Below are 19,558 nucleotides of genomic sequence, written 5' to 3' on the forward strand. Positions count from 1 at the left end.
AAACAGAAGTGCCCTTAGTCCAGGCGGTGGGAGCGCTGGTCAGGCAGGCCGCGCCTACCATTGATCCGGACAGATCCCTGCATCTGTATTGATTTCTCACCACTACGGTAATTAAGCTCTCACTGCGTGCCAAGAACCTTGCACCCTTCAAGCAAGGCGTCTTCACAGCGCCCTACAAGGAGAGTCTTGTTATCATTCCCATTTTACAGATGAGAAACCTGAGGCTCAGAGAGGTCCAGCAGGTTACCCAAGGTTTCTCAGTGAGGGGTGAGCTCAGGACTTAAACCTGGACAGCCCTATGAGAGGGCGGTTAGAGGGAGCCACAGCGTCCTGGGCCTTTGTAGGTGGCGCCGAGAGCAGACACAATTTACACACACACTGGAGGGTGGCGGTGCGCTGGCCGCTCCCCCTCGCCCCCACCCCTCCGGGGTACAGCCGGGTCCGGAGCTTAACAATGCGGGTTCGCCCGAGGTTGACCACGAACCAGATGCCACCCAGCTACGGGGTCAGGGCGCCGGCGCCCGCGGTCGCAGCTTCCAAGGCGGGGACTCGAACCCTCTGTGCAGTCCTCCGTTCGGCCCCAGGCCAGGCCCCGCGGGACCGCCGGGAGCGCGACTACGCTCTCTCGGGACGCGACTGAACTGTCTCTAGGACCCAGGGGAGCCGCCCCCAAGCACGGCAGCCCAGCCAGGGCGCCCGGCAGGCCAATGGGCGGGCGTTACGGCCGGTCATTTGCATGTCGGCGCGCCGCGGCCAATGGGCGGAGGGCGTGCGCGCGCCCGCGCGGGCGGCGGCGGCGGCTCAGTCGGAGGATGGCCGCGGCCGCGGCGGGTGGAGCCCCGGGCCCGGCCTCGGCCGCCCCCCGGCCCGCCGCCCCCGCCGCCCTTCGCCCGGGCCCCGCCGAGGTCCCGATCCCCGGCCCCACTGCCAGGGCCCCGCCGCCGGCGCTGCGGAAGCGCGGGGACTCGCGGCGCCGCCAAGCCGCGCTCTTCTTCCTCAACAACATCTCGCTGGATGGGCGGCCGCCGAGCCTGGGCCCGGGCGGGGAGAAGCCGCCGCCCGCCGAGGCCCGCGAGCCGCCCGCGCCGCCCGAGCCCGAGCCCGGCGCCCGCGCGGTCCCGCCGCCGCCCCCTCTGCCGCCGCTGCCCGGCCCGCCAGGGCCCCCCGCTGCGCCCCCCGCGCCCCCGGCCAGGGCCGCCCCCCAGAGCCTGCTCAGTCCCACTCAGGTGGTCGCCGGCCTGGCCCTGGACATGCAGCGCCAGAGGTGAGTGGGGCAGGCACCTGGGTCAGAGTGGACAGCCCAGGACTGGGGGGTCAGGGCCATCCCGTGTTGGACAGGCCAGGACTCAGGAGTCAGGGTCGCCTGGGTACCTGTCAGCCCAGGACTTGGGTATCGGGGTCATCTGGGTCCCCATCAGCCCAGGACTCGAGGGCCAGGGTCACCTGGGTCCCCCTCAGCCCAGGAACTGGGGTCAGGTCACCTGTGGCCCTGTTAGCCCAGGAATTGGGGGTTAGGATCACCTAGGGTCCAGACAGCCTGGGACTCAGGAGTTGGGATTACCTGGGTCTCCATCAGCCCAGGACTTGGGGGTCGGTGTCACCTGGGTCCCCATTAACCCAGAATTTGCAGATCAGGGCCACATGGGGCCCGGTTAGCCGAGGACTCCGGCATCAGGGTCACCTAGGATCCAGACAGCCTAGGATTCCGGAGTTGGAGTCACCTGGTGTTCAGACCCTGGTGGCCCAGCGGTTAAGAGCTATAGCTACTAACCAAAAGCTCTGCAGTTGGAATCCACCAGGCGCTCCTTGGAAACTCTATGGGGCATTTCTACTCTGTCTTACAGGGTCGCTATGAGTTGGAATCAAGTCGACAGCAATGGGTTTGGCTTAGAGTCCAGACAACTCAGGGGTCAGGGTCACCTGAGGCCTTCTCAGCCCAGGACTTGGGAGTCAGGGTCACCTGAAATTCAGATAGCCCAGAACTCAGGGGTTGGGGTCACCTGGGGGTTCTGTCAGCCCAGGACTTGGGGATCAGGGTCACCTAGGGTCCAGACAGCCCAGAACTTGGGAGTTGGGGGTGGCCTGGGGCCTGTCAGCCCCGTGGACATGAGTGATAGGGTCAAGGTCCTCTTAATTCTCTCAGCTCCTGGATGTAAGGGTCAAGGTTTTGTCGGTTCCCTGAAAGTGGATTTCAGGATTCCCTCAGCCCCTACACCCCCCGCACAGGGGTCAGGTCTCCTCAGGCCCTATCCATTCTGGATGCTCCCCCTGCATCCCCCCACCCCTGCCTGCAGGGACTCCTCCCTCCTCTGCCACAAGTGCTAGTCTGGGGTCCTGACTTGGCATGGGAGCCATGGCCTCTTCCCCGACAGGAGTGAGAACTCCGCTCCTCTCTGTGGCTGCTGAGAGTCACAGCCCAATGAGGGGGTGAATAAGGGGCCGTTGCAAGGGCCATTGGAGTACTGGGGTCAGTGTTTTTAAGGAAACTGAGGGACTCAGGTGAGTGTGGTAGTTTGAGCCCGGCTCTGGGAAAAGACCAGGTCCTATGTGGCCTTGAGCAAGTTCCTCAGCCTCTCTGAGCCTCAGTTTCGTGCTCCATGGAGGGGGTTCCTGTTAAGCACCGCCCACATGAGGAGACTGGTGTGAGGGTCCGGTGTGTGGTGAGGGCTCTATGGGACATGGCAGTGGCCGAGGTGAACGCAGCCTCGGCACCATGAGGTGGCCCAGGGAGGGCTCGAAGCTCAGCTGCTGGAAGAATCTGAATCTCACACCTGGGTCCAACCAGTGTCTTTACTACGAGGACTTATTTTCACTTTGCCTCAGTGGTGACTTGGCGCCCAGGAGCAAGCTGAGTTTCCTAGGCTTCATTTATCTTTCCTGGGCAAGGCTGACAGCGGAGAGAGGGTACCATCCGTACAGCCAGGGACCTTCGGAGATCACAGCAAACACTGGCCTGCAGGGGATGGGGGGAGTGGCCCTGTACAGGGGAGATACCTCACCACTTGGGGGCTGGTGAAGAGAGGGTCTGAGAAGAGGCTTGGGGCTTTAGCACAGATGTGGGGCCCTCTAGGTCGGGGACCACTTAGCTTTCCAGAAGCCACCGAGTGCCTGTCCAAATCCAATTGATTTTGGCTCAGCCTAGCAGCTGGCAATTTGTTTATAACCCCAATTTGGGGGCTCTTGCAGTCTGGCTGGAAAACAGCTGCAGGCGAGTGGCCTGGTCAGAGCTTAGAGGCAGTTCCCTAATGCTGGCCAGGTGAGCCCCAGCTAGCCTGCTCCTGGGCCCTTTCCTGTGGGAAACACAGGGCTCCCTTGGACCTCTGCCCAATGTTTCAGGACACAGTGGTTGAGTTCTGCCTGCCAGGGACTTCCTGAGACTGGGCACCCAGCACCGCTTCTCCACTGGACAGATGGATGTAGGGCTGAGGGGCACCAGGCACTGGCCGGGCATGTTGTTGCCCACTGAGCTCAGGACTAAGTGCACACGGATTTCCTGGCAGTGCCTGATTCGAATTTTGTTGGGGCCAAAGCTTTGGGCAGCCCACGGACAAATGTGATCATTTCCCCAAGGCTGCACATCTATCCCACATTGTCTGGTCCTGTTTGCAAGGCCATGTCAGCCCGCCCTTGCTGGCCAGAGCCTCTGCACCAGCCCAAGGCAGGTGCAGATCCTCCCTCCCGCCTTGGCCTCTGCTGGCTACTCTCTTCCTCCTGGCATTTTTTTCAGTTACAAAGTAGAGGGGTTTATAAATACTAGAAACATTGTTTAATAAATAGTATTTCCGTTTTTTCAGTTACAAAGTAGAGGGATTTATGAACACTAGAAACATTTTTTAATAAATAGCTTTCTCTTCCTCTCTGTGCCTGTTTCAGGGTGAGTGGACCCATCACAAAGCGGGTGGCCGCCTTGCCCCCAGCAGCCTCCCATGCCCTGGGTCCTTCTCCTATGAGGTCAGAGGCAGACCACCCCAGGCGGTCGCTGCCACGTCATTGAGGCAGATGACCTCTTTGTCCCTGTGGCTTTAACGTGACTCACCAGAAGAGGGTTTCCTAGGACTCAGGGAGTTTCCCACTCCCCAGGCGCCCAGGGTGGGGGTGCCGTGTCTGTGTGTCTGGGTGAGTATTATCAAGATAGTAGGAAGCCCAAGCTGCATTCTTTCCAAAGGTCGTTTTTGGTTTTTTACTGTTTTTTAAATTGAGGTATAAAACACCCCCAGTGGGGATGTGCTGTGTGCAAGGCTTCGGGTACAGATCAGTGGGTTTATACACGTACACCCCTATGTCATCACTGCACCAGCTCAGGAGACAGGACACCTGCCAGAGATTCTGCAGATAGCCCAGCGTGTCTTGTGGCCGAGCAGACAAGTTTCTGTAGGGCTGGTGCTGGCATAGGGTCAGCGTCTGGGGATGCTCTGGCAGGGAGGGCGGCTCAGGCAGACCTGGCCTGTGACTGTGCATGGCTGTCCTGGGCACTTCAGCCACCCTGGTGGGTATTTTAAAGTCACAACAGTCCTCCTCCTTGGGAGTGTCTCGTGTGCCTTCACTAATGGAAATGCCCCCTCACCACCACCCTTAACCTCGACAATGACTGGTGCTCTGTGGTTGTTTTACGTGGCCAGCCTGACAAAGGCTGGGCCTGAAACTCCTGCCAGTGTCGGAGTCCTGTTCTGACGGCTGGAAGGGGCAAGGGTCCTGCGGGTTAGGACTCGGGCTGTGGCCTGACAGGCAGTTTTTCTCTCTCATTCGCTGGCACTGAGGATGTTGTGTGGCTGCCTTCAGAGTGTGAGGACTGCTCCTCTCCCAAATGTGGACTTTCCCACTTCCAGAATGTTCCACAGCCAGTACGCTGCTGTCACTGCTCTTCCCCTCCCTCCACCCACATCTCGCTGCGTGGGGACCACTGTCTGTTTACACTGGCCTGGGAGTGAGCAGATGTGAGCGCACGCGCTTTGTCTCTCTCGCTGTTTTTTTCTCCCTCTCTCTGTCTCTCTCTGTCTGTCTCTCACTCTCTTGCCCTCTCACACTCTTTTTCGCTCTGTCTCTTGCTCTTTCTCTGTCACTCTCTGTCTCTCACACTGTCTCTGTCTTTCTCACACTGTCTCTTGCTCTCTCCTTTCAATGGGTGTTATCTACTAGCGCCTTCTGGAGGCCATGATCCAGGATTTCTATTTTCCTAGGGCTGCCCCCTAACTACCCTTCTTGGGATAGATCCACTGGCCCAAAACTATATGACGATCTCTCAGTAATTGACTGTTGAAGCCTAATGCTTTCCAAAACACAGCAGGCCTGCAAAAGTGTGGCCTTGTGTCCCTGGGGCCCCAGGTCCTGCCCTGAGCGTCCTTCCTCCACAAACAGCAGTTCCCGTGGAGCGGGAAGGCAAGGGAAAAGCCCTGGCCTGTAACTGAGAACATGTGGCGTCAGCATCTTCAGAGAACATCCATGGAGTGGAAACAGGATTCAGAAACATCCCCCGAGCAGAAAGGCGGTGTCATCCAGGGCTGGCGAAGTTGGGACAGTGCCAGGCGGGGCTCAGGCTCAGGGGGGCGCAGCTCCACCAGCAGCCAAGGCATAGATGTGGGAGCCGCCACCTGGGGCTGAGCCTTGGCTTCCCCACCTGTAAAATGGGGTGGTAACTACTATAGAGTGGCTGTGAGGACTGAGCCTCCATATAAGGTGCCTACAAGGAAGGAAGGTAGAAGGAGATCACAAAGCAAATGGTCTGAGACCGCGGGAGCCAAGCTAGATGCCTGCAAAGGGAAAGGGCATCGCTTCCACGGTGACTAGGACACAGCCAGGTGAGCCGGCCAGCCGAGGAGGCCAGGCGGCACAGGGCATGGGGCCGCTGATGCAGCGGGACAGGCCTTCGGGGGCTCTGCCACTGGGCTGGATGCCTGTAAGCACAGTCCCAGGAGTGGGGAAGCCACAGTCTCACCTGGGTAATTATGACCTAATGAACCTCCAACAATGTACCAGAGCTGTCGCCTGGGGCCTCCTCTGGGCTCAGCCCTGTGGGGCACACACAGCTTTCCTATGGGGCACACATGGCCGGCCTGAGATGGTCCCCTCAGCTCTACAAGACTGTGCGGTCTGCCTGCTGTCCCCCATTTTGGGTCAGCCCTCATCTGGTCCCACCCGGGCCTCTTAGGACCCCCTACCTGTGGCTGATCTGCTGTCCTCTCCCCACTGCCGTGCCCCCTTCCTTCAGCCCTCTCGGTCCTGCTGGCCTAGCCACCCCAGTGCAGAGCTGCCCGCCTTCTGTATTCCCACCACCCCCAACACCCCCCTTTGGCCCTGCTTCTTGGCCTGGGTCTGGGCCTACAGCCCACCCTCCACAGCCTGGCCAGGCTAGTCTCCGGACCCTCTCCACAGACTAGAAACCCCTCTGTCACCCCCTGAAGAGGACCCTTGTTTCCTGGCCTCCTCCCTCCATCCAGCCCTTGCATGAAGGACCCAAGCCGAGCGTGGGCCAACCCCCTACCCCCACCCCCATCATGTCTGAGGTCCATGGGGCCCTCCCCACCCCCCCAGAACTCTCATCTGGGGACCTTCTGCTGCATCCAAGGCCCAGGTTCGGGTACAGTCCCAGGTCTGTGCCGCCCAGAGGCATTGGGGTCCAGGTGGTCGCACGGCCCATCCTCTGAGATGGGGTCGGGGCCAGCAAGGTCAGGGCAGGGTGTGACGGCAGTCCAGCATTGGCTGCAGTTACTTCTCTCTTCAGCTTTAGTTTATTCTCAACCAGCTTGTGTTGCTTTTACCATTTAAGAGACATAAATCGTATTGTGTTAGTAACTTAAAATAAGGATGTCACAGTGGGAAGGGCAACCCTTCCCTACAGCACTGCTCCACTGAGTCTCCGGTCTGAAACACCTCAGCCCCACGGACCACCCTTCCCATCATAGAGCAAGCACGGTGGCACCTTTGGGAGAATGTGCTCTCTCAGAGATGTGTTGGCAGCATTGTCTGCCGTCTCTGGTTCCAAGGCCTCCCTGACTCCGTGCCCTCCCTGTGCATCTTCACAGACGGCGCATCACCTCCCAGCGCTGCTCCCTGGAGTTCTTGGAAGACATGGTGGGGTGTGCCTCGGTGCAAAGGTACCTTCCTCACCACGGCCCCCATGCGTGCCCACGTCTGCATCCACCACCCTCACCCACACCTGCATCCTTTCCTGAGTCCACACCCCAAGGCTCCACGTGCTCAGGCTGCACTGCCCCCTGGAGGCCAAGGGAGAGAAGTGACCTGCTTTTTACCTTGCAGAACCAAACACATATCCGGGTCCCCGAGACATAAAGGCCTGAAGAAGACCCACTTCATTAAGAACATGAGGCAGTATGACACCAAGAGCAGCAGGTAGTGCCGCACAGCGCCCAACGGAAGGCTCTGGGGCTGGCCCCCGGGGAGCAGGCCTGGGTCCATGGGGTTCCAGTGCAGGGCTCTGACGCCATCATGGTGGAGGAGGAAGCCACATTTGCAGGGGCTGCAGGACCCACTGAGCCTCCCGGGTTTCTTCAAAGTCAGCCTCTGTAAAGGATGCCCCTTCCTCCAGGTCCTGAGGCACCTGCTCTCCAGGGCCCGCCTGCACGTCTGATAGAAGAAGGGACATCCCCGACTGCCCCTGCCTTTGCCTCCTCTCTTGTTAGCATGGTGTCCGCAAGTCCATGGCTTGTCACAGCGCCTATCCTCCCAGAATCCGGGGTGCAGGCCTCCAGTGTCAGCTGAGGGACCTCAATACATGGGGACAGGCTTCCCAATGGCTTGATTGTCCATTTGAGTCAGAGGGCGGTTAGCTAAAATCTGAAACAAGGTGGCCCACTCGGTGCAGCTTGGCGCCCAGCTGTTCCTTGGCACAGCCCAAGTGCCCTGGGGGGGTACACATTCCCGCCACCCACACCCACCCAGGGTCATGCTGCAGGCGCCCTCCCAGGCCTTTGCAGGGTGAGTGCTGGTTTCCATGGTGACTGGATCTGGACAGATGCTACCTCGCCCAGTTCCGTCTCAACACATAACTGGCTTGGTATCTGCCACGCCGAGGAGCCCCACCTGAAAAAAGGGGTAGAGAGAGGAATCCTTGTCGTCCCTTGGTGTTGGTGCCCCTGTCCAGACCATGGCTGGGTGGGCAGGCAAGAGCCAGACCCAGAGAAAGTGAGAACATGGTTCCAGCTGCAGGACTCTGGGCCCGGCAGCTGGGGCTCGAGGGGAGGGCCTCACGACCAGCTTGGTGCTGGATGAGGGGTGGGCAAAGTTCAGGCCCTGGAGCTGCCCTTGGCCTCCCGTCCCACTCAGTCTTCTCCCCACTCCCACCAAGACCTGGGTCCTGAGGTACAAGACCTCACCCTGTCTGCAACGTGGGCCGGGAGGACGCCTTCCTGGGTGTCGGGGCCATGCCACACAGGGCAGAGCACAGGTCTGGGATCCGTGCTCCATTGAGATGCTTTATGGGATGCCTCTAGGGAATCCGGCCTCAGGGCTCTGGGCCTGGGACCTGGCCTGCACAGCCCAGGGGCTGATCCATCCAGGCGCACTCCGCCCAGATGCTTTTGCTGTACCTGCCGCACACTCCTCACCACCCCCCTCCAGGGCCCCAAAAGCCCCTCAGGCCCCTCAGACCCAGGTTTATATCTTAAAAGTGAGAGGTCTGTTTACCGTTCAGGCAGGGAAGAATTTCTCATTGGAAGTGCCCGCACCTCTACAAGCAGCTTATCCCCACACCCTTGCCCCCTGGCCTACCCTGCTGTGCCCAGTCCTGACTCCCCTGCCCCCCACCTGCAGGATTGTGCTGATCTGCGCCAAGCGGTCCCTGTGTGCGGCCTTTTCAGTCCTGCCCTACGGAGACGGTCTGCGGGTCAGGTGAGTGTATGTCACCTGCATGTCCCCTCCATAGACTCCAGTGCAGTGGGTCCCCCTGAGCCCAGCAGCGGGCACCCATGAGAACAGACTGAGGGTGTGAGATACTTTGGCAGGGCTGTCTTCCCAGACCCCCATCCCTCATTGCAAGCCTGCAGCTGGGAGCGACCGCAGGTGGCTCAGCCGAAGCTCCTCGGACACTAGGCGGACATTAGGGGCCTCGTTCTTGGAGAAGCCAAGTGTGCACATTCTCGTGCAGGTGACCGTGGGTTTCCTCCACCTCCTGTGGAAGCAGCCCTGTCGATTGTGTCTGGCGCAGTTTATGGGAGAAGGAAGCACTGTTCGGGCATGGGGGCGGCACTGTGTATGGCCTGGGATGACAGTAGTTGATGGTCAGAACCCGCCCCCACCCCTTCATGGGGGAGAACGGCCACTTCCCAGGGCCTGCATGTTCAGGGGCCACACGCTCGTCACAGCAGACGTGGCGGGTGTCCCGAAAGGAGGGTCTGCTCCCAGCTACGGTGGCCTCGAGGGTGAGAACCCAGACGGTGCTCAGGCCTGCCTCGATCCTATCCTAACAGGAAGAGAAGGGGTGGGGCTCCGCTGGATGCTCTGTGTGACCCGCAGCTCAGCTGCTGCCTGGGTGGAGGGCGAGTGAGCAGCGCCCAGGCCCACTGTGGGCAGACATGGCCTCAGCTCCCCCACCCCCTACCCCCCACTCTGTATGCGGACCCCGGGGCCCCAGGTCCTCCAGCCCCCCTCCGTGTATGGATCCCGCTGCTCCAGCTCCCCCATCCCCCCCCATGTGCAGACCCCACGGCCCCAGCTCCCCCACCCCCCACGTATGAGCCCTGTGGTCCCAGCCCCCCCCTACTCCATGTACGGACCCTGCAGCCCCCACTTCCCCACCACCTCCATGTACAGACCCTGTGGCCCCAGCTCCCCCGCCCCCCTCTGTATACGGACCCTGTGGCCCCAGCTCCCCCGCCTCCCTCTGTATAGGGACCCTGTGGCCCCAGTTCCCCCCCCCGTGTACGGACCCTGCGGCCCCCACCACCACCCCACCCCACCCCACCCTGTTCTGTGTACAGACCCCATGGCCCCAGCTCCCCCCCTACTCCATGTAGAGACCCCTATGGCCCCAGCTCCCTTACCCCACCCTCTGCTCTATGTGCAGACCCTGTGGCCCAGCTCCCCCCTCCGACTCCGTGTAGGGATTCCCACGGCCCCAGCTCCCCCACCCCACCCCCCGCTCTGTGTGCAGACCCTGCGGCCCCAGCTTCCTCCGTGCCTTGCAGTGACCTGAGGGTGGACAGCCAGAAGCAGCGGCACTCGTCCGGCGGCGTCTCCGTGTCTTCTGAGATGGTTTTTGAGTTAGAAGGCGTCGAGCTGGGTGCAGATGGAAAGGCAAGAGTCCTCACAGGCTGGCGCAGTTGGGGTTGGTGGGAAAACACGTTATGGGGTCTTTTCATGTTAATTTTGTGAAGTGCCAGGGAGCGAGGGGAGGCAAGCCGCCAGGCTCCTGTGATCTCAGCAGCTCACTGCAGCAGGTGTGCCACCATCGTCCACTTTGTGAGCTGCGTGGCCACCTCCAGACCAGGTCTCCTGCATACCGGTGGGCAGAGGTCACGGGCTTCACATGGGAGCCCACTACTATGCTATAGACCCCAGATAAGGGATAGCCATTGTGGCATTCTGTAATGCTCTTGGCACACGAGAATGCTCACGTCAAAGGCATGTGCAGTGTGGTGCTCAAGGCTGCCCTGGAGCATTACTGGGACTGTGTCCTCCCTTCTCGGCATGGGACATCCATGCGTCCGAACAGGGCTGTGGTCCTGACACAAGGGCACAAGTCACAGAGCCTGTCTTCATCTCTGGTCTCAGGACTGAGCCTAATGCACTTCTCTCTCCAGGTCGTGTCTTACGCCAAGTTCCTGTACCCCACCAACGCCCTGGTCATACCCAAGACCGACGGCCATGGCCTTTCAGGCCAGCCTCGGCCCAGCGTCCCCCGGGCTCTGCCAGGATCGAGATACAAGCCTGGCCCCACCAAGTCAGCACCAGCAGGCACAGAGCTAGGTAGCTGGCGGGCCTCTGGCCACAGCCTTCCCTGTGTGGGGGCAGAGGGACAGCAGCGGCCAGGCCTGGTGTGTGGGGCAGGGGCAGGAGCTCTCTAGGAGATAAGTGACTCTCGGTGGAGCAGCTGACCCTGAGCTTGGCAGTGGGGCCACCCTGCCTGAGGACTGCTCTCTGCCCACCCTCAGGCCCTCCCAGACCCTGGGCACTCCACTCCCCTTGCTGTCCCTGGGTGGTTTTGAGTCTGTGGTGCCCTCAGCCTCCGACACACCTCACTGCAACAAGCAGGGTTTCCATTGGAGGCTTTGGTTTGTAAAGCCAGGCGGGCAGAGCCCTAGTGCCCAGTGGGCTCAGGCTGCCCTCTGCCCCCAGGGAACGATGCTAATGACACCCTTGAGTACAACCCCAACCTCCTGGATGACCCACAGTGGCCATGCGGCAAGCACAAGCGTGTCCTCATCTTCGCGTCCTACATGGTGAGCACCGTGCCCGGCAAGCCAGGCAGCCACTGGGCCACACACCCCACAGCTGCAGCCTATGCACGCAGACAGGGATGGGGGCAGGAGCAGGGCATGGGATGATGTCGCCGCCCCTCCTGTACCCAGGCCGGCCAGGCTAGAGGCCCAGCTTAGCCACTGCAGGACAGGCCTATACCTAGCAGCCTGGGGCCACACCAAGCCACGCCACGAGCGGCATGGCAGGCCGCAGGGCGGCACTGCAGCCCACAGTGCAGACAGCTTGGCCCTACCTCGAGTGTGCCGGCCAAGAGGCGCAGGCTCTGGTCACCTTCAGAAGGCGATTCGGGAGGCCGTGCGAGGGGCCAGCCTGTGAAACGAGCCAACCCACATGCTCTGTCGCAGACCACAGTGATTGAGTACGTGAAACCCTCGGACCTCAAAAAGGACATGAACGAGACCTTCAGGGAGAAGTTCCCGCACATCAAGCTCACGCTGAGCAAAATCCGGAGGTAAGGGGGGCAAGGAGATGCCCCCGCCCGCCACGCAGGGGTTGGTGGGGCTGCAGGGCCTGGGGCCTGGGCTCAGGCCGGCGTGTCTGCGTGCAGCCTGAAGCGGGAGATGCGCAGCCTCTCGGAGGAGTGCAGCCTGGAGCCCGTGACCGTGTCCATGGCCTACGTGTACTTCGAGAAGCTTGTGCTACAGGGCAAGCTCAACAAGCAGAACCGCAAGCTGTGCGCTGGCGCCTGCGTGCTGCTCGCTGCCAAGATCAGCAGCGACCTGCGCAAGAGCGAAGTCAAGCAGCTCATCGACGTGAGTGCGTGGGCCGGCCAGGGTGGGTCGTGAACCCGACGCGTCTCATGTCTGCCGAGGCTGGTGCCCGGGCCCAGCGTAGTGATGTGACCATCCCACGTGACCGTTCTTCTCTTCTCCCCTGCAGAAGTTGGAAGAACGATTTCGGTTCAACCGACGGGACCTGATCGGGTTCGAGTTCACTGTGCTGGTGGCTCTGGAGCTTGCCCTGTACCTGCCTGAAAGCCAGGTGTTACCTCACTACAGACGCCTCACCCAGCAGTTCTAGACACGGCGCTTCTGCCTGGCAGCAGCCCTGTCCTTCCTGGCCGAAGCCTGCAGCTGCCCAGGTGTGGATGCGGCGCCAAAGCCCAGGTGCACACCACAAGGTCCACGCACCACCCGGCGCCTTCCCTGCCCCTCATTTACCCACTTTGCTTTCACTCCAAAGTGACCACGTCTCCCACACATTTCTAGGAATTTTCCTGGGTTTTTCGTGAACAAAATGTGGGTTTTGGTTAGTTTTTCATGGGCCTGAGCCCGGCTGGGCTGGTGCCAGGACCCTTGCCTACACTGCAGGTGGATTCTGACGGTGGCCGGGCTTCCCCTTCCTGTACTGGCAGCCTCCGGCCGCCTGTCGGGAGCCCTCTACCAGCATCTCAGGGGAGGTCTGGATCTCCAGGCCTTCCAGAGCAAGCTCAATTGCTCTAGTTTAACTTATTTGAGCATTAACGCTCGGACCTCTGGTTTCTCAATGAACTCCTGAGGGCCGGCCTGCCTCCCAGGCCTCCACACACTGGCCCTCCTGCCCAGCTCAGCCCCCTGGTATCCTTTTGCCTCCAGCATCCAGATAGGGTTCCTGACAGAGCTCAGGTGAAGCTAACAAGACCGACCTCCTGACCTTAGCCTCGTTTTTACTCCTGGACTTCCGTTCTTCTGAGCATCGTGACACTGCAAAATTCCTCCTGAGGCCCCGTGTGCTGCCAACCCGAACTTGCAGCAGATGGTGGCTCACACCTTATGTGAGAACCCGCCTTCTGTCCTGGTGCCAGGGAAACCCACGTAACCTGCATAAAACCTGTCTCCACTCTGGACTTTAGGAAAAACAACTGCGACTGCTGGTTCTCGGTTCCTGATTTTCCCAAATATTGTAACTGAGAAAGATAATGTATTTATTATAATTTGGGATAGGGTTCTGTGGGTCTTTTTTAAGAGAACAAAAATGTGTTAAATGAGGTCTGCTAACATTAGAACTTAAACACTGATACTTGACCCAGAAGTGAGGGGGTTCTCCTGCTGCCGACCAAACCTCCACACCCCCCACAGCATCCACCACAGCCGGCACAAAGTGGCCCAGGCAGTGGCCTCAACATTCCCTGCAGGCCTGTGCTGGGTAGCTACGGCTCATCCGCTGCCCCTGCAGACAAAGTCCTTCAGGTGCTGACTTGGTGTGGCCTGCGCACCTGCTTGCTGCCCCTGTGGATCACTCTGAGGAGAAGACTGTCACACTTTTGTCTTCACAGGCTGGCTGGTCTCAAAAAAACATGCATTTCAGCTTGGCCAGACCCACAGCTGCCCTTTACCCTGTGTATCACCGGCGAGGGCTCCTGGATGACCCCCCCAATACATCACATCCATGTTTGTGTGGACTGGTGCTTCTGCTGAAGTGAGATGCCAGTTGTCACCACCATCAGCAATTCAGCTGAGACCCCCAGCAGAGGTGCACCTGCTTCATTGGTCAGCTCAGCTGGCCAGCCTTCCACTCGGCCCCAAAACCAGTAACCGGCAGGAATACAGTGGGAAGCCACAGAACAGAGAACAAAACTGAGACATCCAGGACAGGAGGGCTGGACCAGGGATGCTGCTAAAATGTGTTGTCATCTCAGTAACTCCATGTTACAGACGCTGAAGGACCTCCCATTTACAGCCTAGCCTTGGGATGCGTGTCCTCTCAGGCATTTCTAGACTGGCAGAGTGGCTGGCAAACGAAGTAATTAAGCTTCTGTATTTATGGTCAGAGTTTTTTACCAAACTCTTCCCCTCCGTGTATTTATCCTTAATGCCAAGAGCTGCCACCACATGGTACTGAAAACTTAACTGCAACAAAACAGTCAATACTTAAACCAAAATTAAGCTGGAAACGTCACCCTGGAGAACAAGTCCAGATGTGTGACCTGTGTGTAAGGTGTCTGCTGGGCTTATGGCCAGAGGGACCCCAGTTGGTGCTGCCCGGCCTCCAACACCTCCTGTGTAAATGACCATGTGGATCTCAGGATATTGTAGCTGTTTGTCGTGTCTGTCTTCAAAGGGGTAATGAATTTGTTTTGAAATAAAAGATGGTTTTGTTACACACTAGTCTGTCTTGTTTCAGGGTGCACTGCCCACTCGTTGCTCCACAAATGTGAGCCCCATCCCTGCTCCCTCCAGAGAGGAAAGGGCGTGCCTGCAGGCATAAATGAATGACTAACACACATGGAGTTTTACTCTTTATTTACGACAAATACTCCATACCCGCGACTCTTTCCATCAGAAGTTCCTAGAAAAGGGGAGAAAGACAGCTTTACACACACCATCTGGAGAAGCCTTAGGTCTCTACGCCCAAATGGGACCCCCTCTTACTTTGAGACAATGCCGTCAGCCTTGGCCAGCCGGAGAATGGAGTCATCTGACTCACCCTTTAAAACAAGAAATTTGTTTTGAGAATCTTTCTCCTGTACTACCTCAGATGACAGGCAGGACAACATGAACAGCGGAGCCCAGGGATTATACGTGTATTCCAGTTAACAGATGGAGATTGGAGATACCTCTCACACGGGTCTCATGCCTGGCTGGAGCACGGGAGGACCACAAGGCTCAGGTGGGTGCCCCCAGTTAATGGCAGGGTCCACCACCCACCTGTTTTCCCAGAACAACCCTTTCCTGGGAGCCTGGGCAGACACTGGAGACACTGCCACAAAGCAGGTTGGGATTCTGGAAACAACCCCTACTCCACCCCCTGCGTGGCCTGAGGAAAGGGGACCTGGAAGGAGCCATGATACCAGGCCCTCCAGAGCAGGAGGCGCTGCAACACTCACCATCCTGCGGATGGCCCCACAGATGGCATAGGTCTTAAACTGGCCGTTGAACCTGCCGGTGACCTTGTCAACCTACAAACAGAATGGGGGTCACCAAGACCTAACCAGACCTGGAATTTCGGAAACTTCAATACCTTTGGGTCTTTGGCGGTCCCTCCCAGCGGGACCACCTTCCACCGAAGACCCGCAGGCCCAGCTCGGGGCTCACCTCGGCCACGTTCATCTGGATGGACGCGTGGTCCTTGGCGCCAATGATGCGATTGCTGGCGGAGCTGCGGGGAGACGGGGTGGGGGGGAGAAGACGGGGTCGGCGGGGGAGACGGGATGGAGAGGACGGGGCGGGGGGAGCCCGAGGGGCGGTGCGGGAGCGCTCACCACTTCCTCGGCACATACAGGTCCACGAACTCGCCGGCGTCGTTCTGCATGTCGAGGCCGTGCCTGCGAAGCCACCGCGCGGACCGTGAGGCCGGACCCCCGACCTCGCCGGGACCCAGAACCCGCCTCAGCCAATTCCGCCCCGGGCCCCGACTCAGGCCGGCCCGCGCGCGATGGCCTCCGCCCCGCTCCGGTCCCGCCCCGCGCCCTTGTCCCACCCCGCGCCCCGGCCCCGCTCCGGTCCGGCCCGGAAGCCCAGTGCCCCGCCGAGCGGCCGACCTCACGACACCACGCCGAGCGCGAGCAGAGAAAGGAAGCGGAGCGTCCCCCGGCAGCGGTATTGGCGCGCGGGGCGGGGCCTCGGGGAGTGCTTCCGGGTCAGGGGTGCGCTGCAGCGAGTCTGCGCAGAGCGGATTCGGACGCCGTGCGCCCTGACGTTGGTTTCATCCCCTGCCAGCACTCCTCGCCCTCGCGGGAGAGCGCATGCGCCCTCCTCCCCCGGCCCGCTGGCCTCGCGGGCCCCCGCGTGGAGACGCCGGCAGTATTTCACCCGGCGGGGAAGCCGCAGTGCCCGGGGAGGGGGGGCCCCAGGCCAGGCGCCACAGCCGAGGGTGCCACACGGCATCGTGGATCTGCCCGCGTCTTCTGCCGAGACCCCACTCCTCACAGGGGACCCGCCACCTCGGAGCAGCGGCTTCACCGCCGCCAGGACCAGCGGGTGCCTTAGCCGACCCCCGCCCGCCCTGGTCCTCTGGGCTGTTGCGCATCCCCTTGTTTCCTCAGCTGGCGACCACGGGCACCCCCAAGCCGCGGTGCCAGCCGGCGACATGCCCGGGCCCACATCCATCAAACCCTACTGGAAGGGGGCTCTGGGCGCCGGTGGGCTGGAGACCCCGCGGGAGGGTCTGTCCACACTGCCCAGGTGCCTGCTGGTGACGTCCCCGTGCTCCAGTAGGCGAAGGGCACCCGGGATTCACGGAGGAGAGAAGCCGACAGCAGGCGAGAGCAGGAAGAGACGCTCAGCCCACCAGAGCTGCGAGTCACCACACGGGAACCTCATTTTTCACGAATTAGAATGGCAACACCGAAAAAGACAAACCCAGTGTCAGTGAGGGCCCGGCAGCAGAGTAGCTGTTCTGAAGGGCGGTTTGGCCATGTTCATCCAGACGCTGGAGGTGCATACACTTTGAACCCACAACCGACTCCTGGGAAATCAGGGGAGAGTGCACCAGTGTGTGTTCCCTAAAGCACAGAGTGGAAAGAGCCCTTGGGTCCCGGGGAGGCTGTGGCCTTGTTGCCAGGAGGAAGACCCCAGCGGGGGAGGGAGCGGCAGAGGTAGAAGCAAACACCTGGGGAAACCAAGACCCAAACAGGGAAGGAGCTTGGCCAAGCAAGTGTCAGAGCCAGGGCCTAACCCCACAGCCCTTGCCCTGCACCTCCACGTGCCCACCCAAGGACCACTCTTTGCCCCACCCTTCCCCAGTGGGCCACCACCCATTTGTGCATGGAGCAGTACGTAGAATCCTACACCAGGCCCGTTCCAGGGGCCAAGGGAGAAAATAGAAAAATTGCACACTGGGAGCTACCTTCCCAGAGTCCCTAAGCTAAAACATGTGCTTGGAACTTCCTCTTCCAGGTGAGACAGGACCCTTGAGGGCGGGCTCAGGTTGCCATGTTCATTGTGCCTCTCCCACAGGGACTAATGTCTGCCAGGCACTTTGCCCAGCCAACCCCTCCTGGTCCTACAAGTCTTAGCAATATGTCACTTTCCTGACCCGAGTTCACATCAGCTCACTCTGTTAAGGGCCCTTGAGCATCGACTTGTCCTCCTTCACATGCCTGCTGCTTATCATTAAGCACTCATTTGTGCAATTGTTTGGCTGAGGTCCTCTCCCCAGTAGACTGAGCTCCCTGGGATTGGAGCCAGGGCTGTGTCTGCTCATCCCTGTGGCTCCTGCCCCTAGCACTGCACACAGTAGAGGCACAAGGCACGAGTGTCGAGTGAATGCATGGACCATCCTCAGCCAGCTGCATGGTATCCTCTCTGAGTCACTGCCAACTTCACAACTGTGAGAGGATTTCACATCTGGGGCCAGCTGGAGCTGAGGCTGCAAGTCCCCTGGTCGCCTGGACACCAGGTGTTTGTGTGGGCAGCATGCCTCCTGTGGCTTCCACTGGACCCTAGTAACCAGCAACAGGAGTGAAGTCGTCACAGTCACTGTCTTTCAGGGAGGCCGCTCAGAGTTCGTGCATGTCCTGAGAGATGTGTGCTTTTTCCAAAACCACAGAATCTGTGCAGAGATGCCCTGTTTATGTTTGTGGTTGCACAGCTGGCCTGCCTGTCCACATCTGTGTGTGGGTCGGCCCAGCCAAGCTGGAGCCGGTCTCTGCACCTGGGAGTCCAGGGAGACAGAGGCAGCTAGAGTATGCACAGCAGGCACCAGAAGGTAAAGAACTGCAGAGAGGGGACCCCGGGATCTGCAGAGGGTTGTCCTCCAGTGTTCAGTAGAGTGCTGATCAGTGCTTTTCCTCAAGGCTGGGAAAGAGCCATCCTAAAGGATTACAGGGAATGGGACTGGTGCTCACGCAGTGCTGGGAATGGTACCTGTTTCCTTGAACCAGATTGGAAAAACCCATAATTCACAAGACATTGGGTAGAGTAGTCATGGAGACCTTTCCTCGGTAATGGGGAATAATTAGCCCTGGACTAAATGCTATACTGGTCCCACCTCACAAACTGTGAAAACAAGACCTGAAAGGATCAAGTTTTCAAGTAACTGTATTCCAGAAAAACAACTTAAAATGTATAAACACATTGCCGTCGAGTCGATTCCAACTCATAGCGACCCTATAGGACAGAGTAGAACTGCTGCCCCATAGAGTTTCCAAGGAGCGCCTGGTGGATTCAAACTGCCAACCTTTTGGTTAGCAGCCATAGCACTTAACCACTGTGCCACCAGGGTTTCAGAGCACAAAAACATCCAACACCTAACAAGGTAAAATTCACAATGTCTAACTTCAGTCAAAATTACCAGACAAAAAGAAGCAGGAAAATAGAGACCTAAAATGAAAAGAAAAAGCAATCAATGGAAACTGATCCAGAACTGATACGTTAGAATTAGTAGACAAAGACATTGTAACAGTTGTTATATATAACATATTCCATATGTTCAAAAGTTAAGAAATGGAAGCTATTTTTAAAAGGTTCAAATCAAACCTATAGAGATGATAGCTACAATATCTGAGATGAGAAAGACACTGGGTAGGATTAACGGTAAACATTGCAGAAGAAAAGATTAGTTAACTTGGAAGTATGGCAGTAAAATGGCAATAGGAACTATTAAATCCCAAAGTAAGCAAAACAAAGGGGAATGATAAAGATCAAAACTCAATAAAATAGAAAACAGAAAAACAATAGAACATATCAATAAAACCAAAAGCTAGTTGTTTGAGAAAAATTAATAAAATTATAAATCTCTAGGCAGACTGATCAAGACAGAAAAAGAAAAGAGGCAAATTACCAGTATCAGTAATGAGAGAGACGAAACCACTACAGATTCCACAGATAATGAAAGGATACCAAAAGAATATTACGAACCATTTTATGCCTGCCAGTAAATTTGATAACATGGGTTAAATGAACACATTTCTTGAAAGACAGTTTTTCAAAGCTCACTCATGAAGAAATAGCCTGAGCAGCCCTGTATCTAAGAAATTGACTTTGTGGTTTAAAACCTTCCCACACAGTAAATTACAGGAAAAAAAAAAAAAAAAAACACATTTTAAGGAAGAAATAATATCAATTCTACACACATTCTTCCATAAAATTGAAGAAGACAGCATACTTACCAACTCAGTCTATGAAAAAATGAGGCCTACATTATCCTGGTACCAAAAATAGACAAAGACATTACAAGGAAATAAAACTACGGATCAATATCCCTG

At 58.3% G+C, this 19,558-nt stretch overlaps 2 protein-coding genes across 2 annotated transcripts; one reads left to right on the forward strand and one right to left on the reverse strand.

Moving 5' to 3' along the window:
• Positions 1-812: 812 nt before the first annotated feature.
• Positions 813-14,568, forward strand: CABLES2 (Cdk5 and Abl enzyme substrate 2). Its single transcript, XM_049869342.1, has 10 exons — positions 813-1,264; positions 7,020-7,091; positions 7,255-7,347; positions 8,767-8,844; positions 10,140-10,248; positions 10,755-10,920; positions 11,290-11,393; positions 11,778-11,884; positions 11,981-12,185; positions 12,313-14,568. Exons 1-10 carry the CDS (start codon positions 813-815, stop codon positions 12,451-12,453), a joined length of 1,527 nt encoding a protein of 508 aa, XP_049725299.1. The 3' UTR covers positions 12,454-14,568.
• A 69-nt stretch (positions 14,569-14,637) lies between these two features.
• On the reverse strand, positions 14,638-15,975 carry RPS21 (ribosomal protein S21). Its single transcript, XM_049869343.1, has 6 exons — positions 15,893-15,975; positions 15,614-15,676; positions 15,447-15,510; positions 15,239-15,310; positions 14,784-14,839; positions 14,638-14,700 (listed from the first exon to the last, which is right to left on the reverse strand). The coding sequence occupies exons 2-6, from the start codon at positions 15,661-15,663 to the stop codon at positions 14,691-14,693; spliced, it is 252 nt and encodes an 83-aa protein (XP_049725300.1). The 5' UTR covers positions 15,664-15,676; positions 15,893-15,975; the 3' UTR covers positions 14,638-14,690.
• Between the last annotated feature and the right edge of the window lie 3,583 nt (positions 15,976-19,558).

The sequence above is a fragment of the Elephas maximus genome, chromosome 25 (genome assembly GCF_024166365.1).
Source record: "Elephas maximus indicus isolate mEleMax1 chromosome 25, mEleMax1 primary haplotype, whole genome shotgun sequence".
Classification (NCBI taxonomy): domain Eukaryota; kingdom Metazoa; phylum Chordata; class Mammalia; order Proboscidea; family Elephantidae; genus Elephas; species Elephas maximus.

What these genes read in the sequence shown, in the direction of transcription:
- CABLES2 (XM_049869342.1), top strand. Translation starts at nt 813, where the DNA reads ATGGCCGCGGCCGCGGCGGGTGGAGCCCCGGGCCCGGCCTCGGCCGCC. An exon ending in ACCAGCAGGCACAGAGCTAG is followed by an intron (nt 10,921 to 11,289) that starts GTAGCTGGCGGG and finishes CTCTGCCCCCAG; the next exon opens with GGAACGATGCTAATGACACC. An exon ending in TCATCTTCGCGTCCTACATG is followed by an intron (nt 11,394 to 11,777) that starts GTGAGCACCGTG and finishes GCTCTGTCGCAG; the next exon opens with ACCACAGTGATTGAGTACGT.
- RPS21 (XM_049869343.1), bottom strand. Translation starts at nt 15,663, where the DNA reads ATGCAGAACGACGCCGGCGAGTTCGTGGACCTGTATGTGCCGAGGAAG. An exon ending in TCCAGATGAACGTGGCCGAG is followed by an intron (nt 15,311 to 15,446) that starts GTGAGCCCCGAG and finishes TTCTGTTTGTAG; the next exon opens with GTTGACAAGGTCACCGGCAG. An exon ending in GTGGGGCCATCCGCAGGATG is followed by an intron (nt 14,840 to 15,238) that starts GTGAGTGTTGCA and finishes CTTGTTTTAAAG; the next exon opens with GGTGAGTCAGATGACTCCAT.